Source organism: Canis lupus, chromosome 18 (assembly GCF_003254725.2).
Source record: "Canis lupus dingo isolate Sandy chromosome 18, ASM325472v2, whole genome shotgun sequence".
NCBI lineage: Eukaryota > Metazoa > Chordata > Mammalia > Carnivora > Canidae > Canis > Canis lupus.
In genome coordinates this window covers 50,521,983-50,545,441 of record NC_064260.1, presented here as the reverse complement: position 1 = coordinate 50,545,441, position 23,459 = coordinate 50,521,983, and the positions used below count along the sequence as shown (strand labels likewise).

The 23,459-nt window shown below is 36.8% G+C and overlaps 1 protein-coding gene across 1 annotated transcript in view; it reads left to right on the top strand.

Annotated features, from left to right (window-relative positions):
- The window catches only part of C18H11orf80 (chromosome 18 C11orf80 homolog), a 104,648-nt gene that overhangs the window by 11,422 nt on the left and 69,767 nt on the right, over positions 1-23,459 (top strand). The window contains 1 exon segment of the mRNA XM_049096851.1: positions 756-809. Coding sequence (XP_048952808.1) covers positions 756-809 — 54 coding nt within the window.

Sequence of the window (23,459 nt, the reverse complement as noted above, 5' to 3'; positions counted from 1 at the left end):
TGTGACTCTTGATCTCAGGATTGTGAGTTTGAACCCCACATTGGTGGTAGAGTTTACTTAAAAAAAAAACAATTAAGGGGCACCTGGGCGGCTCAGTGGTTGAGCATCTGCCTTTGGCTTAGGTCGTGATCCCAGGGTCCTGGGATCAAGTCCCACATGGGGCTCTCTGGGGGGAGCCTACTTCTCCCTCTGCCTGTGTCTCTGCCTCTCTCTCTCTCTCTCTCTCTCTCTCTCGCTGCCTCTCATGAACAAATGAATAGAAAAATCTTAAAAAAAAAAAAAAAGACTTGCTTTAAGTGTTCTGATGTTCAGACTTCTAACTCTAGGTATGGAGAATTCTTACCTGATAGTCTAATATTTTCTGCTAGAGAGTAAATTGTTTAAAAGGGCCAAAATTTTTAATTGAATCTTATACTGGAATATGGGTTACTGACAAGTTTTCTGATTACAGACTACAGTTTGCAGTCTTCCTATAATCCCTTTCTCTCGGGAGTAGTACTACCTAAAGAAGCAGTCGTGGTATTGGATATAGGTGAAAAGACTTGCCATTTAGTTCTCATCTCTAAGAAGTTATTCTGCTCCCTGAGAGTCATTGTAGCCTCATAATGCTTCTTTGGTGCCTCCATTTTCAGTAAACTCATTACAGAGTGGTTACCTTTTAATGTTCTGTATCTATAAACAGTGTTTTTAGGCTCCCATTGGGTTCTTTAGATAAAATCTGTTTGTGATATTTCTTTGTATTCTCTTTCTTACAGTTGCTTCTGCGGGAAGCATTTATGATGGTTTGGTTCTCAGGAAGTTCCTAAAAGGTAAATAAAGAATTACTTTACTTTCACGAGATTAAATCTTTTCCTGGCAGTGAATTTGGTATTTTCTGAAACAGACAAACTGAAAGATAGCATTGCCAGATATAGCAAATAAAAATACAGGATGCCCACTTAAATTTTAATTTCAGATAAATGATGAGTAATTTTGTATCGTAAGTATGTTCCATACAATATTTTATCCGGCAATCCTACTGAAAGATGATCTATAAAATACAGATCTATAAAACATAGCCTCTTTGAATACTCTGTATACAACCTCAGGCAAAATTATCACGTATATAAAATGAAATTTTTGGTAAAGTATTTGTTTCTATCTACCTCAAAGAAATAATTTTTGTTGAGTGTTAATACTGTACAACATACGCCAAAGTTGGTATGGTTTAGGTGACCTTGGTTTTAGTTCTTTCCTTTGATTTGAGAATAATCCTAAAGGACATACACATATTTAAGGAGATCAAAATGATCTGAGAACTTGTGCTTTTAAACTTATCTTCTATAGTTGTGTGGTTTGTAGAGTATCCAATGGGCCTGTCTTTTCCTAATGCGTAATTTACAAATTTCACTAAATAATTTTTAAAAGAAACCTCCAGTTAAATTTGGAACATAGATTGTGGGTTTTTTTTTTTTTAGATTGTGATGTTTTATCTTTATGTTTGTCATTACTTTAAAAAATGTGCTATGTGTAAAATATGGAAACAATAAAAAACTACATCAGAGCAGTGTAATGTTATAAATGTTTATGAAATATATTACCATTGGACTATTTATTTTACCATTGGACTTTTAAAAAGATGGTAGTGTTTCTTGTTGCTTTCTAAAATGCAGTCAATTAAAAATTTTACTTAGATCCACATTCCCAGTAACTCAATTACTACATAAAAGTACCTTCCTCTATCTTGGTGATATCAAAGAAGAAGAAGAAACTATATTTACAATTCACAAGATGTCTAAAGACATAAACATATAGGAAATAATTTTCCCTTTTGGAACTTCTTTTTTGAAGTAATTTTAATTTTTTAATTATTATTTGTTAAAGTTTTTATTTATGTTCCAGTTAACATACAGTGTAATATTAGTTTCAGGTGTACAATTTAGTGATTCAGCACTTACATATAACTCTCAGTGCTCATCACACTAAGTGCACTTAAGCCTCATCACCTTTTTTACTTATTCTCCCTCCCACCTCTCCTCTAGTAACCATCAGTTTGTTCTCTTCTTGTTCTCTTTATTCTGTTTCTTGGTTTGCTTCTCTCTCTCTTTTCCCCTGTGTTCATTTGTTTTATTTCTTAAATTCCACATATGAGTGAAATCATAGGTATTTGTTCTTCTCTGACTTACTTTGCTTAGCATAATACACTCTAGCTCCATCCACATCATTGCAAATGGCAAGATTTCATTCTTTTTTATGACTAATATTCCATTGTGTATACAAGTGTATATATTATACTATGTAATATTATATATCATGTGTATAGTATAGATATATATTTCACATCTTTTTTTTTTAAAGATTTTTTTAAAGATTTTATTTATCTACTCATGAGACACAGAGAGAGAGAGAGGCAGAGACACAGGCAGAGCGAGAAGCAGGCTCCACACAAGGAGCCCAATGGGGGACTCGATCCCAGAACCCCAGGATCACACCCTGGGCCAAAGGCAGGTGCTAAACTGCTGAGCCACCCAGGTGCCCTATATTTCACATCTTTATACATTCATCAGTTAGTGGACATCTGGGCTGTTTCCATAATTTGGCTGATGTAGACAATGCTGCTATAAACATTTGGGTGCGTATATTCCTTTGAATTAGTATTTTTGTATCTTTTGGGTAAATACCCAGTCACTTTTGCAGTGACTGGATCATAGGGTAGCTCTGTTTTTAACTTTTTGAAGAACCTCCATACTGTTTTCCAGAATGGCTGTACCAGTATGCTGAAGTAATTTTTAGTTTAAGCATGGGGATTTAAAAGTGTTTGCTTGCCAAACTAAGGTTATCAGGTATATTTTCCTTAGCCTTTGGAATTGTCTTGGCCCTCTGAATCTACTTTCCAGTAGTCTGTATCCTAGATTCTTTTTTTTTTTTTTAAGATTTTATTTATTCATTTGACAGAGAGCGAGAGAGCACAAGCAGAAGGATTGGCAGGCAGAGGAAGAGGGAGAAGCAGGCTCCCCGCTGAGCAGGGATTTTTTCCCCCCTGACACACACACACATGTGGGGCTGGCTCCCAGGACTCTGGGACCACCTGAGCCAAAGGCAGATATTTAACCAACTGAACCATTGACATGTCTCCCAACTCTTTAGATTCTTCTTGGTGTGTACACATTGAAAGCAGTAATTGTGGAGGAAAACTAGCTCCATAATAGATATTCTGTGGGAGCTTGGGTAGAATGTTTACCCTGTGGTAATCATTGTAATGTTGCTTTATTGAGCATTAACTATACATTGAGCCTTGTGCTTGACATGGAGGGGTTACAGAGGTGATCAAGACAGATTTGGTTTCTCCCCTTATGCCCATAGTTAAGATAACTTTTTTTTTAACTTTTTTTTTTTTTTTTAAGATTTTACTGATTTATTCATGAAAGACAGAGAGAGAGGCAGAGACACAGACAGAGGGAGAAGCAGGCTCCTTGCATGAAGCCTGATGCAGGACTCAATCCCCACACCAGGATCATGCCCTGAGCCAAAGGACGCTCAACCACTGAGCCACCCAGGGGTCCCCATACTTAAGATATCTTAATTATTTAATTCTGCTACCTGCCACAGCCTGTTTAAAAGATAGGGAGAATCAGCTTATTGTCCTGGAGAGTTTGTTCTGTTTCTAAGACTTTTGGGTAACATGAATCCAGCTTTAAGAATATGAGTTGACTGCCTCAAATCCATCTAATCTATTTTTAAAAGATTTTATTTATTTATTTGAGACAGAGCACAAGAGAGCACAAACCTGGGGGAGGGGTAGTCAGAGGAAGAGGGAGAAGGAAACTCCCCACCAAGCAGGGAGCTCAACATGGGGCTCGATCCCAGGACCCTGGGATCATGACCCGAGCCAAAGGCAGTCGCCTAACTGAGCCACTCAGGTACTCCCATCTAATCTATTTATCAATCTTTAGTCCTCTGCTTTTTTGAATTCTGTCCTTTGGATGATGTGAAGAATGGAAAGATCATTCCTCACGCCACTTCTCTAGTTAATATGAGTGAAAGTGGTTTGAAAGGAGTGAAAATCCATATAAATAACAGGGAGTATATTATTATTAGCACTAGGGAGGAGATAGGAATATTTCTTTTTTTAAATTTTTTTTTATTTATTTATGATAGTCACACAGAGAGAGAGAGAGAGAGAGAGGCAGAGACATAGGCAGAAGGAGAAGCAGGCTCCATGCACCGGGAGCCCTACGTGGGATTCGATCCTGGGTCTCCAGGATCGCGCCCTGGGCCAAAGGCAGGCGCCAAACCGCTGCGCCACCCAGGGATCCCGATAGGAATATTTCTTGCAACATAACTTACACTTACCATGCCTGTACAATTAGTGATCAGATTGTAGAAAACACTATTCAATTTTTATTTTTATTTTTTTTTCTATTCAATTTTTAAAAAGGATTTTATTTATTCATTCATGAGAGACACAGAGAGAAAGAGAGGCAGAGACACAGGAGAGGGAGAAGCAGGCTCCATGCAGGGAGCCCAAAGTGGGACTAGATCTTGTCTCCAGGATCACACCTTGGGCTGAAGGCAGCGCTAAATGGCTGAGCCACCCAGGCTGCCCTATTTCTTCAATTAATATTTGTGAAAGTGCTTTGACAAAAGTGAAAAACTATGCAAGTACAAGGAAGTGGTTTTATTACCACTGTTAATACCTGGAGAGAATGTATTGAGTTGAATTTAGGTTATGGAATAACCCCCTGTTTATTATGCTAATACAAACTTTAGACAATTTGTGTCCTGGTAAGTTAGTTTTAACTTTAATTATTTTAAAAGCTTGCAGCAATTTTAAGCCATTTATTTAATCTGTTTTAATATCCTTGTGATAAAGTACAGGTGGTTAACTTTTTGTACAAAGAGGAATTACTGCATATCAAGTACACAATAAAAATTGAGTCATTTGGGCAGCCCTGGTGGCTTAGTGGTTTAGCGCCACCTTTGGCCCAGGGTGTGATTCTGGAGACCCGGGATTGAGTCCCACATTGGGCTTCCTGCTTGGAGCCTGCTTCTCCCTCTGCCTGTGTCTCTGCCTCTCTCTCTCTGTCTCTCATGAATGAAAAAATAAAATATTAAAAAAAAATTGAGTCATTTGCTCATGGTCAGTCATATTCAGTAGCCAACTTCAGCCTGTCTTCTCTCCAGGCATTTGTTTGTTTGTTTGTTTATTTATTTATTTATTTATTTATTTATTTATTTATTTATATTTTATTTATTTATTCATGAGAGACAGAGAAAGAGGCAGAGACATAGGAGGAGGGAGAAGCAGGCTCCTCGGAGCCTGATGCAGGACTCAGTCCCTGCCCTGGAGGATCACGCCCTGAGCTGAAGGCCGCTCAGCTGCTGAGCCACCGAGGCATCCCTCTCCAGGCTTATAGTACTAACCTTCAGTCAATAATATTACTTATTTTTACTAATAAGTAACAAAAATAACTCAGTGAAATTCACAAAGGAAATTGTCCAAGTTTAAGATTTAAATCCCTTAGCAACCTGGTTTATGCACCATTAATTATGCCTTTATTACTATGGTTATTTATTTAGCATTCCTATAACATTATTAACAAACTGCTTTAAATTGGTCTGTTTGCAAATCTTTACACTGATTAATTAGCTTCATTAGGAAGTCTCTGGTGGCTGACTCATTAACCATTGGATTTCCAGGTGTTAAAAAAATACTTATTTTTACAAAATTAATAGTATGCCTCTGAATTTACTTTAACTATGTTCTGTTTATTGCTTGGTTTATGTCTCTCCCTGCCTAAAATAAGATCTGACCCCTCTTTGGGGGGACTATGCTGTTGTATAGCCATCCAGCTTCAGTTTTCTTTACTCTTCAGTCTCTTCTATCAGGATCCTATCAAGGTACATTTTCTCTGGATCTGGAATACTTCAGATCAATTTGTATACAAACAGGCTCTTATTTCTGGGTGTTTTATTTATGTTGGATTAATAAATAGTGACCAAGATTTTACTCCTTCTCTAATGGTTTATGTTCTCTTTTTGCTCACTTTTTTCTCTGGTTCCTAACTATTCATACTTTTGTCCTTTGTCCAGAAAACCTTTAATTGAACATCTGCTTTGAAACAGGAAGTCATAGGGAGAGATAGCTCTGAAAATAAAATATAATGTGATAAATGCTGTATGAAGATATGCATATTCAGGGTGCTTCTTTGGTAGCCCAGAGGATATTCCTTAAAGTTCAGTCACCAGTATGCCTTTCATCCCTTCATTATTCTGTATTATAATACTATATTTACTTCAGATAGCTTTTCTACTTTTAAAGTTTTAGTATTTTGTGCTGATGAGACTTAAGTTTTTTCTTCTCTATCACTAACATGTTTCCAGGTTTGACTGTCAATTAGACTATTCCATTTGAAGGTTCCTTTGAAATCTATGTGCTGGGGACGCCTGGGTGGCTTGGTGGTTGGGCTTCTGCCTTCGGCTCAAGGCATGATCCTGGAGGTCCTGCATCAGGCTCCCTGCATGGAGCCTGCTTCTCCCTCTGCCTGTGTCTCTGCCTCTCTCTCTCTCTGCCTCTCTCTCTCTCTCTCTCTCTGTATCTCTCATGAATAAATAAATAAAATCTTAAAAAAAGAAATCTATGTGTAACATATCTAAAATGGGTTTCATTTTCTTGCAGCTAACTTGCTCTGTAATTTCTCCAATTCTTTTTTTTTTTTTTTTTTTTTTTTTTTTTATGATAGTCACAGAGAGAGAGAGAGGCAGAGACATAGGCAGAGGGAGAAGCAGGCTCCATGCACCGGGAGCCCGACGTGGGATTTGATCCCGGGTCTCCAGGATCGCGCCCTGGGCCAAAGGCAGGCGCTAAACCGCTGCGCCACCCAGGGATTCCTCTCCAATTCTTTCAATGATACTAATGTTCATAATTTTCAAGGCTTATACATTTTGAGGTTTTTTTTTAGGATCCTCTTTTTTCTTTTTTCCATTATCTAATATAATTTAATTTTTGTTAATTCTTCTTTTGGTGTTTATAATTATTATTTGTTCAGCTATATATTAATTTAAACATATATTTAAGTTCCTGCTTTGATGACTCTCTTTATTGCTTATTAGGATAAGACCCCCTCCCCGCCCCGCAGCCCGGGTGGCTCAGCGGTTTAGCGCCACCTTCAGCCCAGGGCCTGATCCTGGAGACCTGGGATTGAGTCCCACATCGGGCTCCCTGCGTGGAGCCTGCTTCTCCCTCTGCGTGTGTCTCTGCCTCTCTCTCTCTGTGTCTCTCATGAATAAATAAATAAAATCTTTTTTTTAAAAAAAGGTTAAGACATCTCAGACCAGATATGAGGTCTTCTGTCAATTAGAATAACTTCTGTACTTTGAAGGATGATGCCCATTAAGATAGATAAATTCTTACATGTTTAAAAATTCTCATTAGTTCCTATTAATATATGTACTATTATTCTTCATGATATGTTTATCCATTTATTAAAAATTATTTTTATATGCATATATATAAGCATATATATCTATTTATCCATTTATAATAGAACTACTTCTATTATAAATACCTGTTTGGTGAAGTGTGATGGTTTTAGTTTGTCCATCTTGCCTGGATCTAGATGCTAGTTCTTACCATGCTTACTCTAGTGAGAAAAAGAGGAAAAAAAAAAGGGTAGAGTGGTAAGATGGGGGAATATGAAAAAGGCCGTATTTATAGGTCCCTATTTTGCTGTTTCTTTCTTGTTTCTTCCGTTCATATTATTTTGATTTCTTTTTCTTTTTATCTTTTAATCTCTTTTTATCTCTTCCTTATTCCCATGTTTATTGACATAATTTAACACTTTTGTAAGATATAGTTTGGCCAATCATGTTCAGATGTATTTCCCAGGTCAGAAAATTTACAGCCTTTTCTTTTTCCTCTTCAAAAGACTAGATAAGAATAACAGCCTTTGAAAGTAGGGAAGACAGCTGTGCTATTGATGTATGGTTATATGATTATGACAGTCTAGTTTTTGCCTCTTCTCTGTACTCCACCCTTTTGCCATTAGGGAGACTTTACAAAAAAGTTTAGTTTAATTTTGTCCTTTTTGTTAATTTGTGAAAGGAAGTGAGGAGTCATGGTTTTTGTATGTTAGATTGATAGGTCCAGTCTTGCTCATCACTGAGTGAGAAATTTGCAATGGTGAACTCTTGGATGTCTGACTAAATACATACTTTTAAATCTGAGATTCTCGTATTCAAAGATTAAATATCTATTATAATTTTATATTTCACAAGATCAGCAACTCTAAGGCTCAGTACTCACCCAACACTTTCTCCCCAGGAGCTTGTTTTTGTAAACATGATTTCATTCATTCTCCAGAGGTAGGTCAAATTTACATGTTATCACAATTTCTTTTTCCAAGATGAGGAAACTGAGCTTTACCTCAGCCTGATATATTAAATTTAGTGGTAAGGGAAGAGTTTGTGGACTCATAGGTCATTGGTTACCCTGTGAGTCCACATTAAATCCAAACTTTTGATATGTTTTAAATAGTCTCTTGCTATGAAATTTGCATAACATGTGGCAAGACTTCAAAAAGAAAAGATTGATTAAACATCAAGAGAAGTTAAAATAAATGAATTTATTGGGATGCCTCACTAGCTCAATCTGTGGAACATGTGACTCTTGATCTTGAGGATGTGAGTATGAGCCCCACACTGGGTGTAGAGATTACTTAAAAAACTAAAATAAAATTAAAAAAAAAATGAATGAAATTTGTCTTCTTTTGCTTCCTTAATATTTCTTTACTTTTTTCCCTGTTAAATATCTAATCATACTTCACTATTGAGAATATGTTTAAGATTTGATGTGAGAGGGGACCCCTGAGTGGCTTAGTGGTTGAGAGTCTTCCTTTGGCTCAAGGCCTGATCCTGGAGTCTAGGGATTGAGTCCACATTGGGCTGCCCACGGGGAGCCTGCTTCTCCCTCTGCCTATGTCTCTCTCTCTCTCTCTCTCTCTCTCTCTCTCTGTCTCTCCTGAATAAATGAATAACATCTTAAAAAGATTTGATGTGAAGGGAAAGGGAATGGAAAGGACATGAATCTTGACATGTTTCTCTTCCTTCTGAGCTTGAGTAGATGGAAGAGGAAGAAAAGGACAGCTTTTTTTTTTTTTTTTTTTTAGATTTATTTATTTATTCATGAAACACACACACAGAGAGGCAGAGACACAGAGGGAGAAGCAGGCTCCCTGTCCCGACATGGGACTTGATCCCAGGACTCCGGGATCATGCCCTGAGCTGAGGGCAGACGCTCAACCGCTGAGTCACCCAGGCATCCCATGGACAGCTCTTAGTATCAGATATCCTGGGAGTTGGCTCCTACTTCAGGCGAGTGGCTTTTTTTCGGTAGAGGAAGCTAGCCTGCATTGTATCTGCTTTGGCTTAAAATCCTCGAACTGTTGTTACCCCTCATTGGGTAATCAACTAGATGCTTAATTGGTCCAGCTCTGGCCTCTTGGGTTACCATATCCATTTCATCTCCATAGCAGACAATGTTAGCTGCTTATAGCAGTGAATTTGGCTGGTATGGGAATAAGGACATTATTTCCTGAGTAGACTTTATGGTTACCCATTTAGCACATTTTAAAGAGTCATATGACACTATAGATAAAAGTTAACTCAAAATGGATCAAAGAGGGCAGCCCGGGTGATTCAGTGGTTTGGTGCCGTCTTTGGCCCAGGGCCTGATCCTGGAGACCCGGGATCGAGTCCCATGTCGGGCTCCCTGCGTGGAGCCTGCTTCTCCCTCTGCCTGTGTCTCTGCCTCTCTCTCTCTCTCTCTCTGTGTCTCTCATGAATAAATAAATAAAATCTTTTAAAAAATGGAACAAAGACCTATATCTAAGAGCTAAAACTATAAAATTCTTACAAGAAAATGTAGATGTAAATCTTCATAGATAAGACATTTAAAGCATGAGCAGCCAAAGGAAAAATAAATTGGACTTCATCAATATTAAAAACCTTTGTATTTCACAGAACATTATCAAAGTGAAGAGACAATTTTGTGACGTGATGGACGTGTTAGCTCAGGCAAAGGTGGTAATCATTTTGGAACATATAAGTATCAGATTTATAGGTTGTACACTATAACTTTACACAATGCTATATATCAATTATACCTCAATAAAACTGGGGAAAAAAGAAAAAAGCTTAGAAAAAAACCTATAAAATTGGAGAAAATATTTGCAAATCATGTATCTGATAGGAGTCTAACATCCAGAGTACAAAAACAACTTTTATAACTCAACATTAAAAAGACAACTAATTTTAAAATAGGCAAAGGATCTGAATAGACATTTGCTACGAATTGAATGTATGTGTCCTCCCCAAATTCCTGTGTTGAAGCCCTAATCCCCAATGCAGGGGTATTTGGAGATGAAGCCTTTGGGAAGTAATTAGGGTTAGACTAGGTCATGAAGGTGGGGCCTTTATGATGGGATTAGTGGTTTTATAAAAAGATGAAGAAAGAAATATCTCTCCAAGTGTACCCTTCCAGGAAAAGCCATGTGAGGACACAATGAGAAGGCAGCTTTTGCAAGCCATGAAGAGAGCTCTTACCAGGAACTGAATTGCTGGCACCCTGATATCGAACCTTTCGGCCTTCAAAATTGTATGAAGTAAATTTCTATTGCTTAGGCCACCCAGTTTGTGGTATTTTGTTATGGCAGCCTGAGTAGACTAGGACAGCATTTATCCATGTAAATGGCCAATATTCAACATCATGGTTTTTAGGGAAATGCAAATCAAAACCATAATGAGGTACTACTTGATACCCACTAGTAGGACTGTAATAAAAAAAATATTGGCAGGGATATAGAGAATCGAGTTCCTCATACTTTGATGGTGGTGTAAAATGGTACAGCTACTTTGGAAGTTCCTTGAAAAGTTAGAATTATCTTCACTCAGAAATGTCTACACAAAATCTAATGCACTAATATTTATGGCAGCATCATTCCTAATAGCCCCAAATTGAAAACAACACAAGTGTCCATCAATTAACGGGCAAGATGTGCTCTCTCCATACAATGGAATATTATTCAGTCAAAAAGAATGATGAGGTCTTGATATATATTACAACATGATTGAAAATTGGATACATGCTAAGTGAAAGAAGCTGTATACAGAAGGCTGTACATTCTATGATTCCATTTATATGAAATGTCTGCAATAGGCAACTCCATAGAGGCACATCCAAAGGAGATTAGTGGGAGGAAGGAGGAATGGGGAGTTACTATTAATGGATATGAGTTTTCTTCTTGGAGTAATAAAAATGTTTTGGAATTAGTGATGATGGTTGTATAATGTTGTGAATATACGGAAAGGCACTTAAAATAGTGAAATTTATGGTGTGAATTATATTTCAGGTTTAAAATAAATCTGCCCAATGTTAGCAGCACTATCTCACAGTAGTCAAAATATGGAAAGAGCCCAAATGTCCATTGGCTGATGAATGACAAAGGTGTATACACATACATGCCACACACATACACACACACACACAAGAATATTAGCCACCAAAAAGAATGAAATCTTGCTATTTGCAACAAGATGGATGGAACTAGAGTGTATTATGCTAAGTGAAATAAGTTAGAGAAAGACAAACTTTGATTTTACTAATGGAAATTAAGAAACAAAACATGAACATAGGGAAAGGGAAGAAAAATATAAGGTAAAAATAGATGGAGGCAAACCATAAGAGACTCTTAACTATAGGGAACAAAGGGTTGCTGGAAGGTAGGTGGATAGGTGGATGGGAGTAAATGAGTGATGGGAATTGAGGAGGGCACTTGTTGGAATGAGCAGTGGGTATTATATGCAAGTGATGAATCACTAAATTCTGCCCCTGAAACTAATACTACACTATATGTTAACTAGCTTGAATTTATTTATTTTTAATTTTAAAAAATATTTTATTTATTCATGAGAGACACACACGGAGAGAGGTAGAGACATAGGCAGAGGGAGAAGCAGGCTCCATGCAGGGAGCCCGATGTGGGACTCCAGCCCCAGGACTCCAGGTTCACGCCCTGAGCCGATGGCAGATGTTTAACCACTGAGCGACTCAGGCATCCCAACTAGCTTGAATTTAAATAAAATCTTGAAAAAAAAAAAAAAGAAAGAAAGAAAAGAAAGAAAGAAAGAAAGTTGTTACATGGAATTGAAGTTTTTTGAACTCTCATCTTCCCCTTTCCTTCTCTCTTCTTTATATTGCCACCCCTTCTGGCCTCCCTGCCCACAGTTAATTAACCATTTGGCACAGTATAATCCCCTGCTGCCTTGACTTTCTATCTTTCCTTTCTTGTAGTCTTCAAGCTTAGATAATCCCCACTATTTGCTTTATCTGTTCTTATTTCCAAGCAGCCAAATGTTGCTAGTACAAATCGTAACAGTGGGAACTTGGTACACTATAAATTTAAGCAGAATTTCTAAATTTATGAGGGTTGTCCAAAAAGTATTCTTTTATTTATTCTTTTTTTTAATGTTTTATTTATTTATTTGAGAGAGAGAGAGAGAGAGAGAGAGAGAGAGAGGCAGAGACACAGGCAGAGGGAGAAGCAGGCTCCATGCAGGGAGCCCAACGTGGGACTCGATCCCAGGTCTCCAGGATCACACCCCAGGCTGCAGGCGGTACCAAACCGCTGCGCCACCAGGGCTGTCCATTTTATTTATTCTTTAATATTTATTATCCTTTTATATAATTCCATTATTATATGCTCCAACCTACCTGTACGCATTTAAACAAATTTCTTTACCTTCTGTTTTACTTGAAAAGATTGAGGTTGTCCAAGTGGTATTTCTTTAAATTCTCTTTGTAACTTAAATTTGAAATACTAAGTTGTAATGAAAAGATCTGTCATTAGCTCCATGGCCTTAGATGAATCAGTCTTATGGCAACTACTTCACCATCTCTAGTATATCTTTTCAGAAGTTTGACTATATGTGGGGGATCCCTGGGTGGCTCAGCGGTTTAGCGCCTGCCTTTGGTACAGGGCATGATATTGGAGTCCCGGGATTGAGTCCCGGGATTGAGTCCCACATTGGACTCCCTGCATGGAGCCTGCTTCTCCCTCTCCCTCTGCCTATGTCTCTGCCTCTCTCTGTCTCTGTGTCTCTCATGAATAAATAAATAAAATCTTAAAAAAAAGTTTGACTATATGTGGAACTTAATTTGTAATTGTCTTATTATAAAATGCTCTTCTATTACAGGGAAGTACTTTTGATTGAGTAAGTACAAGATGTTTTTTTTTTTTAAACCTTTTTTTAATTTTTTTTTAAATTTTTATTTATTTATGATAGTCCCACAGAGAGAGAGAGAGGCAGAGACACAGGCAGAGGGAGAAGCAGGCTCCATGCACCAGGAGCCCAATGTGGGACTCGATCCTGGGTCTCCAGGATCGCGCCCTGGGCCAAAGGCGGGCGCTAAACCGCTGCGCCACCCAGGGTTCCCGGTACAAGATGTTTATAAAAAAAAATTCCCTACAAAAAAGTCACAAACTTATCTAAATGTCTATACTGAATGTTTACAGTCAGCATTAAGATGTAGAATAAATATTGGGACGCCAATATTTATTGGCGGTTCAGTTGGTTAAGCACCTGCCTTCAGCTCAGGTCATGATTAAGCCCTAGGTCTGGCTCACTGCTCAGTGGGGAGTCTGCTTTTCCCTCTCCCCTTCCCCTGCTTGTGTTTTTTCTCTCTCTCATAAATAAATCTTCAAAAAAAAAAAAAAGATGTGGAATAAATGTTAAAGAATATGGGTTGTAGTCCTGACTCTGACATTAACTACTTGGTGTGATTTTGGTTATCTTGATCTTTTTTGTACTTGGGGTTCTTGGAATTTAAAATGTAGGGATTTGCTGTATAAAAAACTTTCAAAATCCAGTTTTAAAATTCTGCTTTATATCTCTGTACCTTAGTTTTCTGATATATAAAATGAAAAATGTGGTGTCTGTCACAGGTAGCTTTAATTTTATAATAAGAAAGCAATTTGAAAAAGTATAAAGTACCATGTAAATGAGCATGAGTAATATTCTGTATTTCCAGAAGTATTTCTCATTTCATAAAAAGGATAAATGTGCTATTTCTCTGGACTCTATTATCTTCCTGTTGAACCTAGGTCACATCAGTTTTTGCTATATAAATCTTTGCCTCTGTTATACTGGCTTCTTTGTCCTATGTGCAAATGTTATCAGATCTTTTCCAGTCTTAACAAAAGAAGGAATGAAGATAATTAATTCTCAATCCTACTGTTTTTCTCCTTTCTTACATAAATTTCTTAAGGGAACAATCTCTACTCACTGCTCTTACCTATTCTTGTTCACTCAATTCCCTAGTCCCTTATAAATTGACTCTTCACTCTAAGCATTCCATGAATTAAAGTTATATGTTTGTTGTAGAACTGTAGTAAAATATAAAGAAAAAGCAAAAATTATAAGTCTACCATTCAGAGAGAATTTTTTTAACACTTTGATGGTTTTTTCTTCCAATCTTTTTTTTTTTTTTTTTTTTTTTTAGAGAGAGAGAGAGAGAGAGAACATCCATGCGTGTGATGGGGAAGAGGTAGAGAGGGAGAGAGAATCTTAATTAAGCAGGCTCCATGCCCAGTGTGGAGCCTTATGCAAGGCTTGATCTCATGACCTGAGCTGAAATCAAGAGTCAGATGCTCAACCGACCTAGACACCCAGGCACTCCTCTAATCTTTTTTATAGTAGTAATTACACACAAGCCCAGACAGTTTATCAAACATATCTAATATGTTTTTTAAACAAAGTTATGATCTATATGTAGAGCTTTATAATATACGTTTTTTCTATTCTTAACATTATATTGTGAACATTTTCAATTACTTTAAAAAATTGCTCAACATAATATCTTATTCTGAATTTTTGTATTTTTCATCACGTTTTGTATACAGTAGGTAATCAAAAGTTATTTGTCACATAAATTGGTTAAAAAGCAGAGAAATTTAGATGAAGAGCATACATATGACTGTACAATTTAGCCATTCTGGTTAGCCATTTACCAGCTTTGTGATTATAGACAAGTTATATAACATTGTGTCTCAGTTTTATCATTTGTAAAGTGAGAATAATAACACTTAGGGTTGTTCGGAAGATTAAAATTGAAAAAAATATTTAAAATAATTTCAAAGCACCAAGAATGTAGAAGGTGCTCAAGGCTTCTGGTTATGCATTACACCACTCCATCTTTCTTCTCTATATTGCCAGCCAAGATCAATTCCCTAATCTTCAGATCTTTTCTCTATACAGCAATCCGAGTAATCATTAAGAAATATAAATGTATTATGTTATTCTCCTACTTAATACCCATTATGCATTCCATTGCAACTTAGAAAAATCTGTATCTTCTCATCATAAACTGAAAGATTGAATGATCAGACTCATTTCTGCCTCTCCAAACCTTATCTCAGACAATTCTTTTCTCCGTTCACTTGTTCTTCAACCACATTGGCCACATTTCTATTCCTTAATATACACTAAACTCTTTCTCATCTCTGAGTCTTTGTACTTGTTCCTTTACCTGTAATGTTCTTTCCCTAGTTTTTCATGTGGCTGGTTGGTTCACTTCATTTCTATTTCTCAGCTCAAATGTCACCTCCTCAGAAGCCTTCCTTGACTACCCTATTTAAAGTTTATTTCTTTCACTGCACCTATTACCTTCTGTAGGAATCTTGTAGGGTTTGTTGTTTTGGTATTTGTTTACTTATTGTCTTTTTCAATTGGAATGTGAACTCCATGAGGTAAGGGGTATAGTTTGCCTCAGTCATCCGTATGGGGGCACCTGGGTGTCTCAGTGGTTAAGCACTTTGGACTTTGGCTCTGGGTGTGATCCTGGAGTCCTGGGATGGAGTCCCACATTGGGCTCTCTGCATGGAGCCTGCTTCTCCCTCTGCTTGTGCCTCTGCCGTTCTCTCTCTCTCTCTCTCTCTGTGCCTCTCATTAATAAATAAATAAAAGTTAAAAAAAAGAATTTAGTGTTTCATCACTTACATATAACCCAGTGCTCATCAGAACAAATGCCTTCCCTAATACCCATCATCCGTCTAGCTTATCCTCCACCTTCCTCCCTCTATCAACCCTCAGTTTGTTCTTTATAGTTAAGTTTATCTGTATTTTAGAATCTACTTGTCAATATCTACAAAAGCCTGCTGGGATTTTGACTGAGATTGTATTGCACTGATAGCTCAGTTTGGGGGAGAATTAAATATCTAACTTAGCAATATTCAGTGTTCTGATACATGAACATGGTATATCTATCCATTTCTTAGGTCTTTAATTTCTCTAAGTGTTTTATAGTTTTCAGTGTATGGGTATTGTATCTTTTTGGTCAGGTTTAACACTAAGTGTTTAATATTTTGTTGGTATTATAAATGATATTTTTGAAAATTTTAATTTCCAGTTGTACTACATTGGTAATATTTGAAATACAGTAGATTAAAAATTGTCTCAGCCTTGCTAAACTGTTCTGGTAGCTTTTTTGTAGCTTCCATAGGATTTTCTACATGAGAATCATAGCATCTGCAACTAAAGAGAATTTTATTTCTTCCTTTCCAGTCTGGATACCTTTTATTTATTTTTTTCTTGCCTTAGTGAACTGGCTAGATCATCTAGGGACAATGTTGAATATATGTGATGAGTTCAGACACCCTCATCTTGCTCCTGACCTTAGAGGGAAATCAGTTTTTCACCATTAAGTATGCAGATTATCTATTTTTCTTTGAGCAAATGTGGGTAGTTTGTGTCTTTCAGGGAATTTGTCCATTTCGTCTAAGTGTTTAATTTATTGGCATAAAACTGTTCATAATACACCCTTATTATTTTTCTAAACTTTGTAGAATCTCTGGCAATATCCCCTCTCTCACTCCTGGTATTGGTAATTTATAGCTGGCTGTTCATTCTCTCCTTCCCTCCCTCTCTCCCTTACCTTAATCTGTCTGGCAAGAGTCAAGTTCTTTTTGTTATATTCTGTTTAATTGATTTTCACTCTGATCTTTTATTCTTTCCTTTCTTCTGTTTGCTTTGGATCTCATTTGCTCTTCTGTTGCTAGTTTTTTGAAAGTGGAAGCTGCAATTATTGATTTGACACCATTCTTTTCTATGCTGAATCATGACATTATTTAATAGTTCTAAAATTTCAAAATTGTGTTTAATTATTACATTATTACAATTAGTCTGGAGCTTATTTTGATTTATGATACAAGTTAGGAATATAATTAAATCTTTTGTTTCCCCCAATAATTTGTATTCCTATTCTATCACTTACTACAAGTAAGTACATATATATACCCTGTTTCTGGATGCCCTGGCCTTTGTGTCTGTCCCTGGGCCAGTATCATAGAGTCTTATTTCTTAATGCTTTAGAGTAAATCTTTCTATGTAATAAGGCAAATCCTTCCCCCTTATTGTTATTTTTTAGAATTATCTTTGGTTTTTAAAACTGTTACTCTTGCCTATGGATTTTATAATTTAAGTTTTATGAAAACTCTTGTGATCTTAATTATTATTTTACTGTGTTTATAGATTAATTTGGTAGGCAGTATTTTTATAGTATTAAGTGTTTCTATAAGTTGATATAGATTGTCATTTATTTAGATCTTCTCTCTAAAAATGTTACTTAATTTTTTTAAGTTTTGTATTTTCTTAAATAACCTCTACACCCCAACATGGGGCTCAAACTCATAACCCTGAAATCAAGAGTCATATGCTCCTCTGACTGAGCCAGCCAGGTGTCCCAAAAATGTTACTTAATTTTAATTGTCACAACCAGGAGGTAGGCACTATCATTTCCAATGTAAGGATTCTGTAGGAAAATAAGGAGCTTCCCCAAGAGTGCATGGCTAGTAAAGCCAAAGTTGGCCTGATTCCAGAGACCATTTTGCTAGATTTTATCATTTATTCAAAATATTTTCTCCCCAGGGGAGAATTACACTTCTTGTCCCATTAATAAGTTGGGTGGTAGAGCTTGCATAGGCGAATGAAATGAGTAGAGATGATATGTGCCATCTCCTCAGGAGAAGCTTTAAGGGTCAATATGTTTTGGTCTTAGCCCCTTTTTTTCCTGCTTTTCATCAGCTTCTAAGGTATCTGAGATGGAAGATACTCATTTAGCCTAGATCCTGTTCTGCAGTGGTTCTTTTTTGCACTTACCTGGAGTCCTGCAACCTCTTAGCTGGTTTCTTAATTCTTACAGAGGCAATTTGGTATTGTTAAGGCAGTATCTCCAGGGGGAAGCAAGAGCCTGGGACTTCCTCTTCTGCCATTTTGCCAATGACACTCCTAATTAGATCCTATTTTATAATAACATGGCAATTCTTCTCATAACAGTCTTAGGCATATTTTGTTATATTTATCCCTGGTGTCTTGATTTTTGCTGCCAGTTGTGAGTGGTATTCATTGTTTCAACACTGCTGAATTGAACTGTTAATAGTTATGGTAGTTATCTGTAGATTCTCTTGGATTCTTTATATGGGTAATCATAGCATCTCTAAATTATGACAATTTTGTCTTTTCCTTTCTTCTATGGCTTACTTCTTTTCCTTGTCATATTGCATTGGATAGAACAGTACTAGTACTGGTTAGAAGAGTAAAGGTGCTATTAGGTATCTGCGACTTGGCCTTTCTTTAATGAGATTACTGAAAATTTCCCCATTGAGTACATTTACTGTAGTTTTTGGCAGTTGTTCCTTGTCAGGTTGAGGGATTTCTCATCTTAATTTGCCAGTAGTGTTTGTTATGAATGAGTGTTGTATTTTCTTTTTTTTTTTTTTTTTAAGATTTTTTTCTTTGCAGGCTTTCAGGATTTTTTTTTTTAATTTTTATTTATTTATGATAGTCAGAGAGAGAGAGAGAGAGGCAGAGACACAGGCAGAGGGAGAAGCAGGCTCCATGCACCGGGAGCCCGACGTGGGATTCGATCCCAGGTCTCCAGGATCGCACCCTGGGCCAAAGGCAGGCGCCAAACCGCTGCGCCACCCAGGGATCCCGAGTGTTGTATTTTCTAAAGTGCTTTTTCTATATTTCGGGGGATTATGATATGGTTTTAAAAATCTATTAATATGATGACTTATAGTGGTAGACCTTCTGATGAAACATCCTTGCAGTTCCATCACAATTTGATCACAAAGTTTTTATATACCCTGGATTTATTTTTTTAAAGATTTTATTCATTTGTTCATGAGAGGCAGAGAGAGGCAGAGACATAGATAGACATAGGGAGAAGCAAACTCCCTGCAGTGAGCCCGATGCCGGACTCAATCCAACTTGTTTTCTATGATGATGTTTGGTTTAAATTTTCTGTTTCTCCCAGAGTCAACTTTGTAGGTATATAGATTTATTTATTTTTTATTTATATATTTTTTAGAGCAAGAGAGGGGCAAGGAAGGAGGAGGGAGAGAATCTTAGGCAGACTCCACACCCAGTGCAGAGACTCATGTGGGGTTGGATCTCACAACCTTGAGATCATGACCTGAGCCAAAATCAAGAGTCAGAACCTTAACCGTCTGAGACATCCAGGTACATTGCGATTCATATATATCTTTAAAAGAATACACAGATACACACAAATTATTTCTTACTCCCTTTCAGTCATTCATCCAGTACATATTTATTGAGCAACTGCTATGTGTTAGGCATTTCATCTTAGTTTTCAAATTATGTGAAGTTATTAATAGTACTTTTTATGATTTAAAAACATTTGTATTCTTATCTCTTTGGGGTTTCTTATGTTGTTGTTTTTTTGCCTTTTTCTTAATGGTGGTGATTATAACACTAATAGCAAACATTTCATTTTAAACGTGAAGAGGTTAAGTAACTTGTTTAAAGTCACAGAGCTAGTAAGTGATTGAGTGGGATACTTGAACCTAGACAGACTGGCTCCAGAGGTTGTCTTAACCACCATGACATAGTGTTTTGGTTTACTCTACAGTATACTGTTTTGCCGGAGGTTTGCTTACTATGTTAGCTTTTCAGATAACTCTCATTTATCCTGAATGAATGAACAGATAATTTCTCTCTTCTTTTGACAACTTCTTACTTAACTCTTAAACCACAAGTTGAGGAAATCTATAACCTGTATCACATTTGGTGGTTGAGTCATTCTGGTTGTGTGAAGAGGCAGGTGTAGGTTTGGAAAAAATTATCAAGTTTTTTCTCCCTCTATTCTCAGTTTATATCCTTTTGGTTTGGGAACCAGTAGTAGTATGAGACTCGGGTGCTTATTCCATTGTTAGAGACTTGAGTGATTACATCTTTTCTGACTGGTTTACTTGGCTGGATGAGTCCACTGAATATGCAGCAATGGCTACTAGTCTCTGCTTTTTTTTTTTTTTTTTTTTGAGGGAGTGAATGAAGGTTTGACACATTTCTGAAAGGTTGCTGATCCTCCATTAAAATGTTCTGCTTTCTATTTCTTTCTCTAAAGCATGTCTGGGGTTGTTTTATAATGTGGAAATAATTAGCCAATTTAACTAATGACATCAAGCCACAGAGCCAGCCAAAGAACTTTTCATCTTTTGGCTTAATTAGCTTCATTCTTTAAAATGCTTGATACTGCTGCTTTATTTACTGGTACATTATTTGCAAGCATTATGAGAAAGCTATGTTAAAGGGCAGGAGTCAGGCCAAGTAAGATGGAATAGTTACTGGTTTGCTGAGTCTCTTGGAAAAATAAAACAACATGCAGCCAGATCTCAACTTTTGCTACCATCAAATAAATTTTATTTATTTATTTATTTATTTATTTATTTATTTATTTAATATTTTTTTCAAATTATTTTTAAAAGGAACTTTCTGTTAAAGAGAAGCAATATTACCCATTTTAGAATATTGGAAAAAAGAGAAAAGGAAAACACTTCTTGCACAATAAATGTTGGCATTTTATTATATTCTCCGCAAATTCCTCTCCCACATATTTTTTTTTTCTCCCACATATTTTTAATATAGTTATAATCACAATATATACACAGTTTTGTGCTACTACTTTTTTTTAACTTAACATGTAAGCATTTTTTCATGTTATGACATAGTCTTTTAAGACCTTATTTTTTTTAAAGATTTTTATTTATTTATCCATGAGAGACCGAGAGAGAGAGAGAGAGAGTGAGAGAGAGAGAGAGGCAGAGACACAGGCAGAGACAGAAGCAGGCTCCATCCAGGGAGCCCAACATGGGACTTGATCCCGGAACTCCAGGATCATGCCCTGGGCTGAAGGCAGGCGCTAAACTGCTGAGCCACCCAGGGATCCCCATAGGTCCTTATTTTTAATGGATAAATTGTCCATCATAAGATATCGTAAGTTAACCATTTAAATATTTTTAGGCATTTAAGTTTTTTCCTCCATTTTTATGAATAGCAGTGTATTGCAGTGGTTAGGAAGCCATAGGTGTGTCCTTGAACAAGTTATTTGATATTTTGAAAGAACCTACCTCATAAAGTTGTTTTGAGGATTAAATGAGGTAATACACATGATGCATGTAGCATGGTGGTTATTCTGAGTACATAGTCCTTAGTAAGTCCTAATGTCACTGGGATGAATATCTTAATCATATAGCTTTTTTTTTTACTTAATTGAGAAATTTAGAGCAAATTTCCCTTTTTTTAAAGATTTTATTTATTTATTCATGATAGACACAGAGAGCGAGAGAGGCAGAGACACAGGCAGAGGGAGAAGCAGGCTCCATGCAGGGAACCCGATGCGGGACTCAGTCCTGGGACTCTGGGATCATACCCTCCTGGGCCGAAGGCAGGTGCCACCCAGGTGTCCCTAGGGCTAATTTCCTAAAGTAGAATTAACTTGATCAAAGTATGTATATTTTTATGATTCCTGAAATTGCTTTTAAAAAAGTTGTGTCAGGGCACCTGGATGGCTCAGTGGTTGAGTGTCTGCCTTTGGCTCAGGTGATAATCCCAGGGTCCTAGGATTAAGTCCTGCATCGGGCTCCCCAGAGGGAGCTTGCTTCTCCCTCTGCCTATGTCTCTGCCTCTCCTTGTCTCTCATGAATGAATAAGTAAAATCTTTAAAAAACAAAAAGTTGTGTCATGTAATGTAGAATTTGTAAGTGAAAGTAACAACTTTCCATAATTTGCCAGCATTGGGAATTTCAATTGCTTAAAATATTTTAGCTAATTTACTAGTTAATGAAATGGTGTATAATTTTAATTTGTATTTGTTTTTTGAAACTTTTTATAAGTGTTTACTATCTGCACCTTAGAATAAATTTGGTTTAGAATAAAGAAATAAATTTAGAATAAATAAATAATAATTGCTATGATCTGAATATTTGTGTTTCCCCAAACATTCATGTGTTGGGATCCTAATGCTCAGTGTGATAGTATTAGGAGATAGGGATCTTTGGGAAATGCTTAGGCATGTGGATGGAACTCCCGCAAATGGAATTAATACCCTTATAACAGACTTCACAGAGCTTTCTTATGTTCTTATGCCACATGAAAATGCAATGAGAAGTCTGGAACCTGAAAGAGAGCCCAGAACCCAACAAAGCTGGGGCCCTCATCTTGGACTTCCAGCCTCCAGAACTGTTTGTTTGTTTTGCTCCAAACATTCTGAAAAGATTTTTCTTTTTTTTTTTTAAATTTTTAAATTTATGATAGTCACAGAGAGAGAGAGAGAGAGAGGCAGAGACATAGGCAGAGGGAGAAGCAGGCTCCATGCACCGGGAGCCTGATGTGGAAATCTATCCTGGGTCTCCAGGATCGCGCCCTGGGCCAAAGGCAGGCGCCAAACCACTGCGCCACCCAGGGATCCCCTTCTTTTTTTAAAAAAATATTTTTAATTAATTTATTTATGAGAGACACAGAGAGGCAGAGACATAGGCAGAGGGAGAAGCAGACTACACGCTGGGACTCAATCTCAGGACCCTGGGATCACAACCTGAGCCAAAGGTAGACACTGAGCCACTGTGCCACCTAGGTGTCCCTCTGAAAGGATTTCTTGAATTAAATCACTTATTGTGGGGAAGCTAACAGAAAACTAAATGGCATCAATTCTCTTTATTGAAAAAATATATAAGAAAAAAGATACTTTGATTTCTCCATACCTTTTATTCCTACTCAAAAAGGAATAATTTCTTTGCATATTAATTACCATATATAGAAAGTATAAACTTTGTACCTAATAGTTGGTAGGATCTACTAAGGTACAAAGTAAAAAAAGTGTAAGATCTATATGAGGAAATCTATAAAGCTTTGATGAAAGATATCAAAGAACTACTAAATAAGTGGAAGGGATGTTCCATGTCATGGATAGGAAGATTCAATATTGGCATGATGTCAGTTCTTCCCAACTTGATGTATAGATCCAGTACGATCCCAATCATATTCTCAGCAAGTTATTTTATGAATATTGACAGACTGATCCTAAAGTTTATATGTAGAGGCAAAAGACCCAGAATAGCTAATGC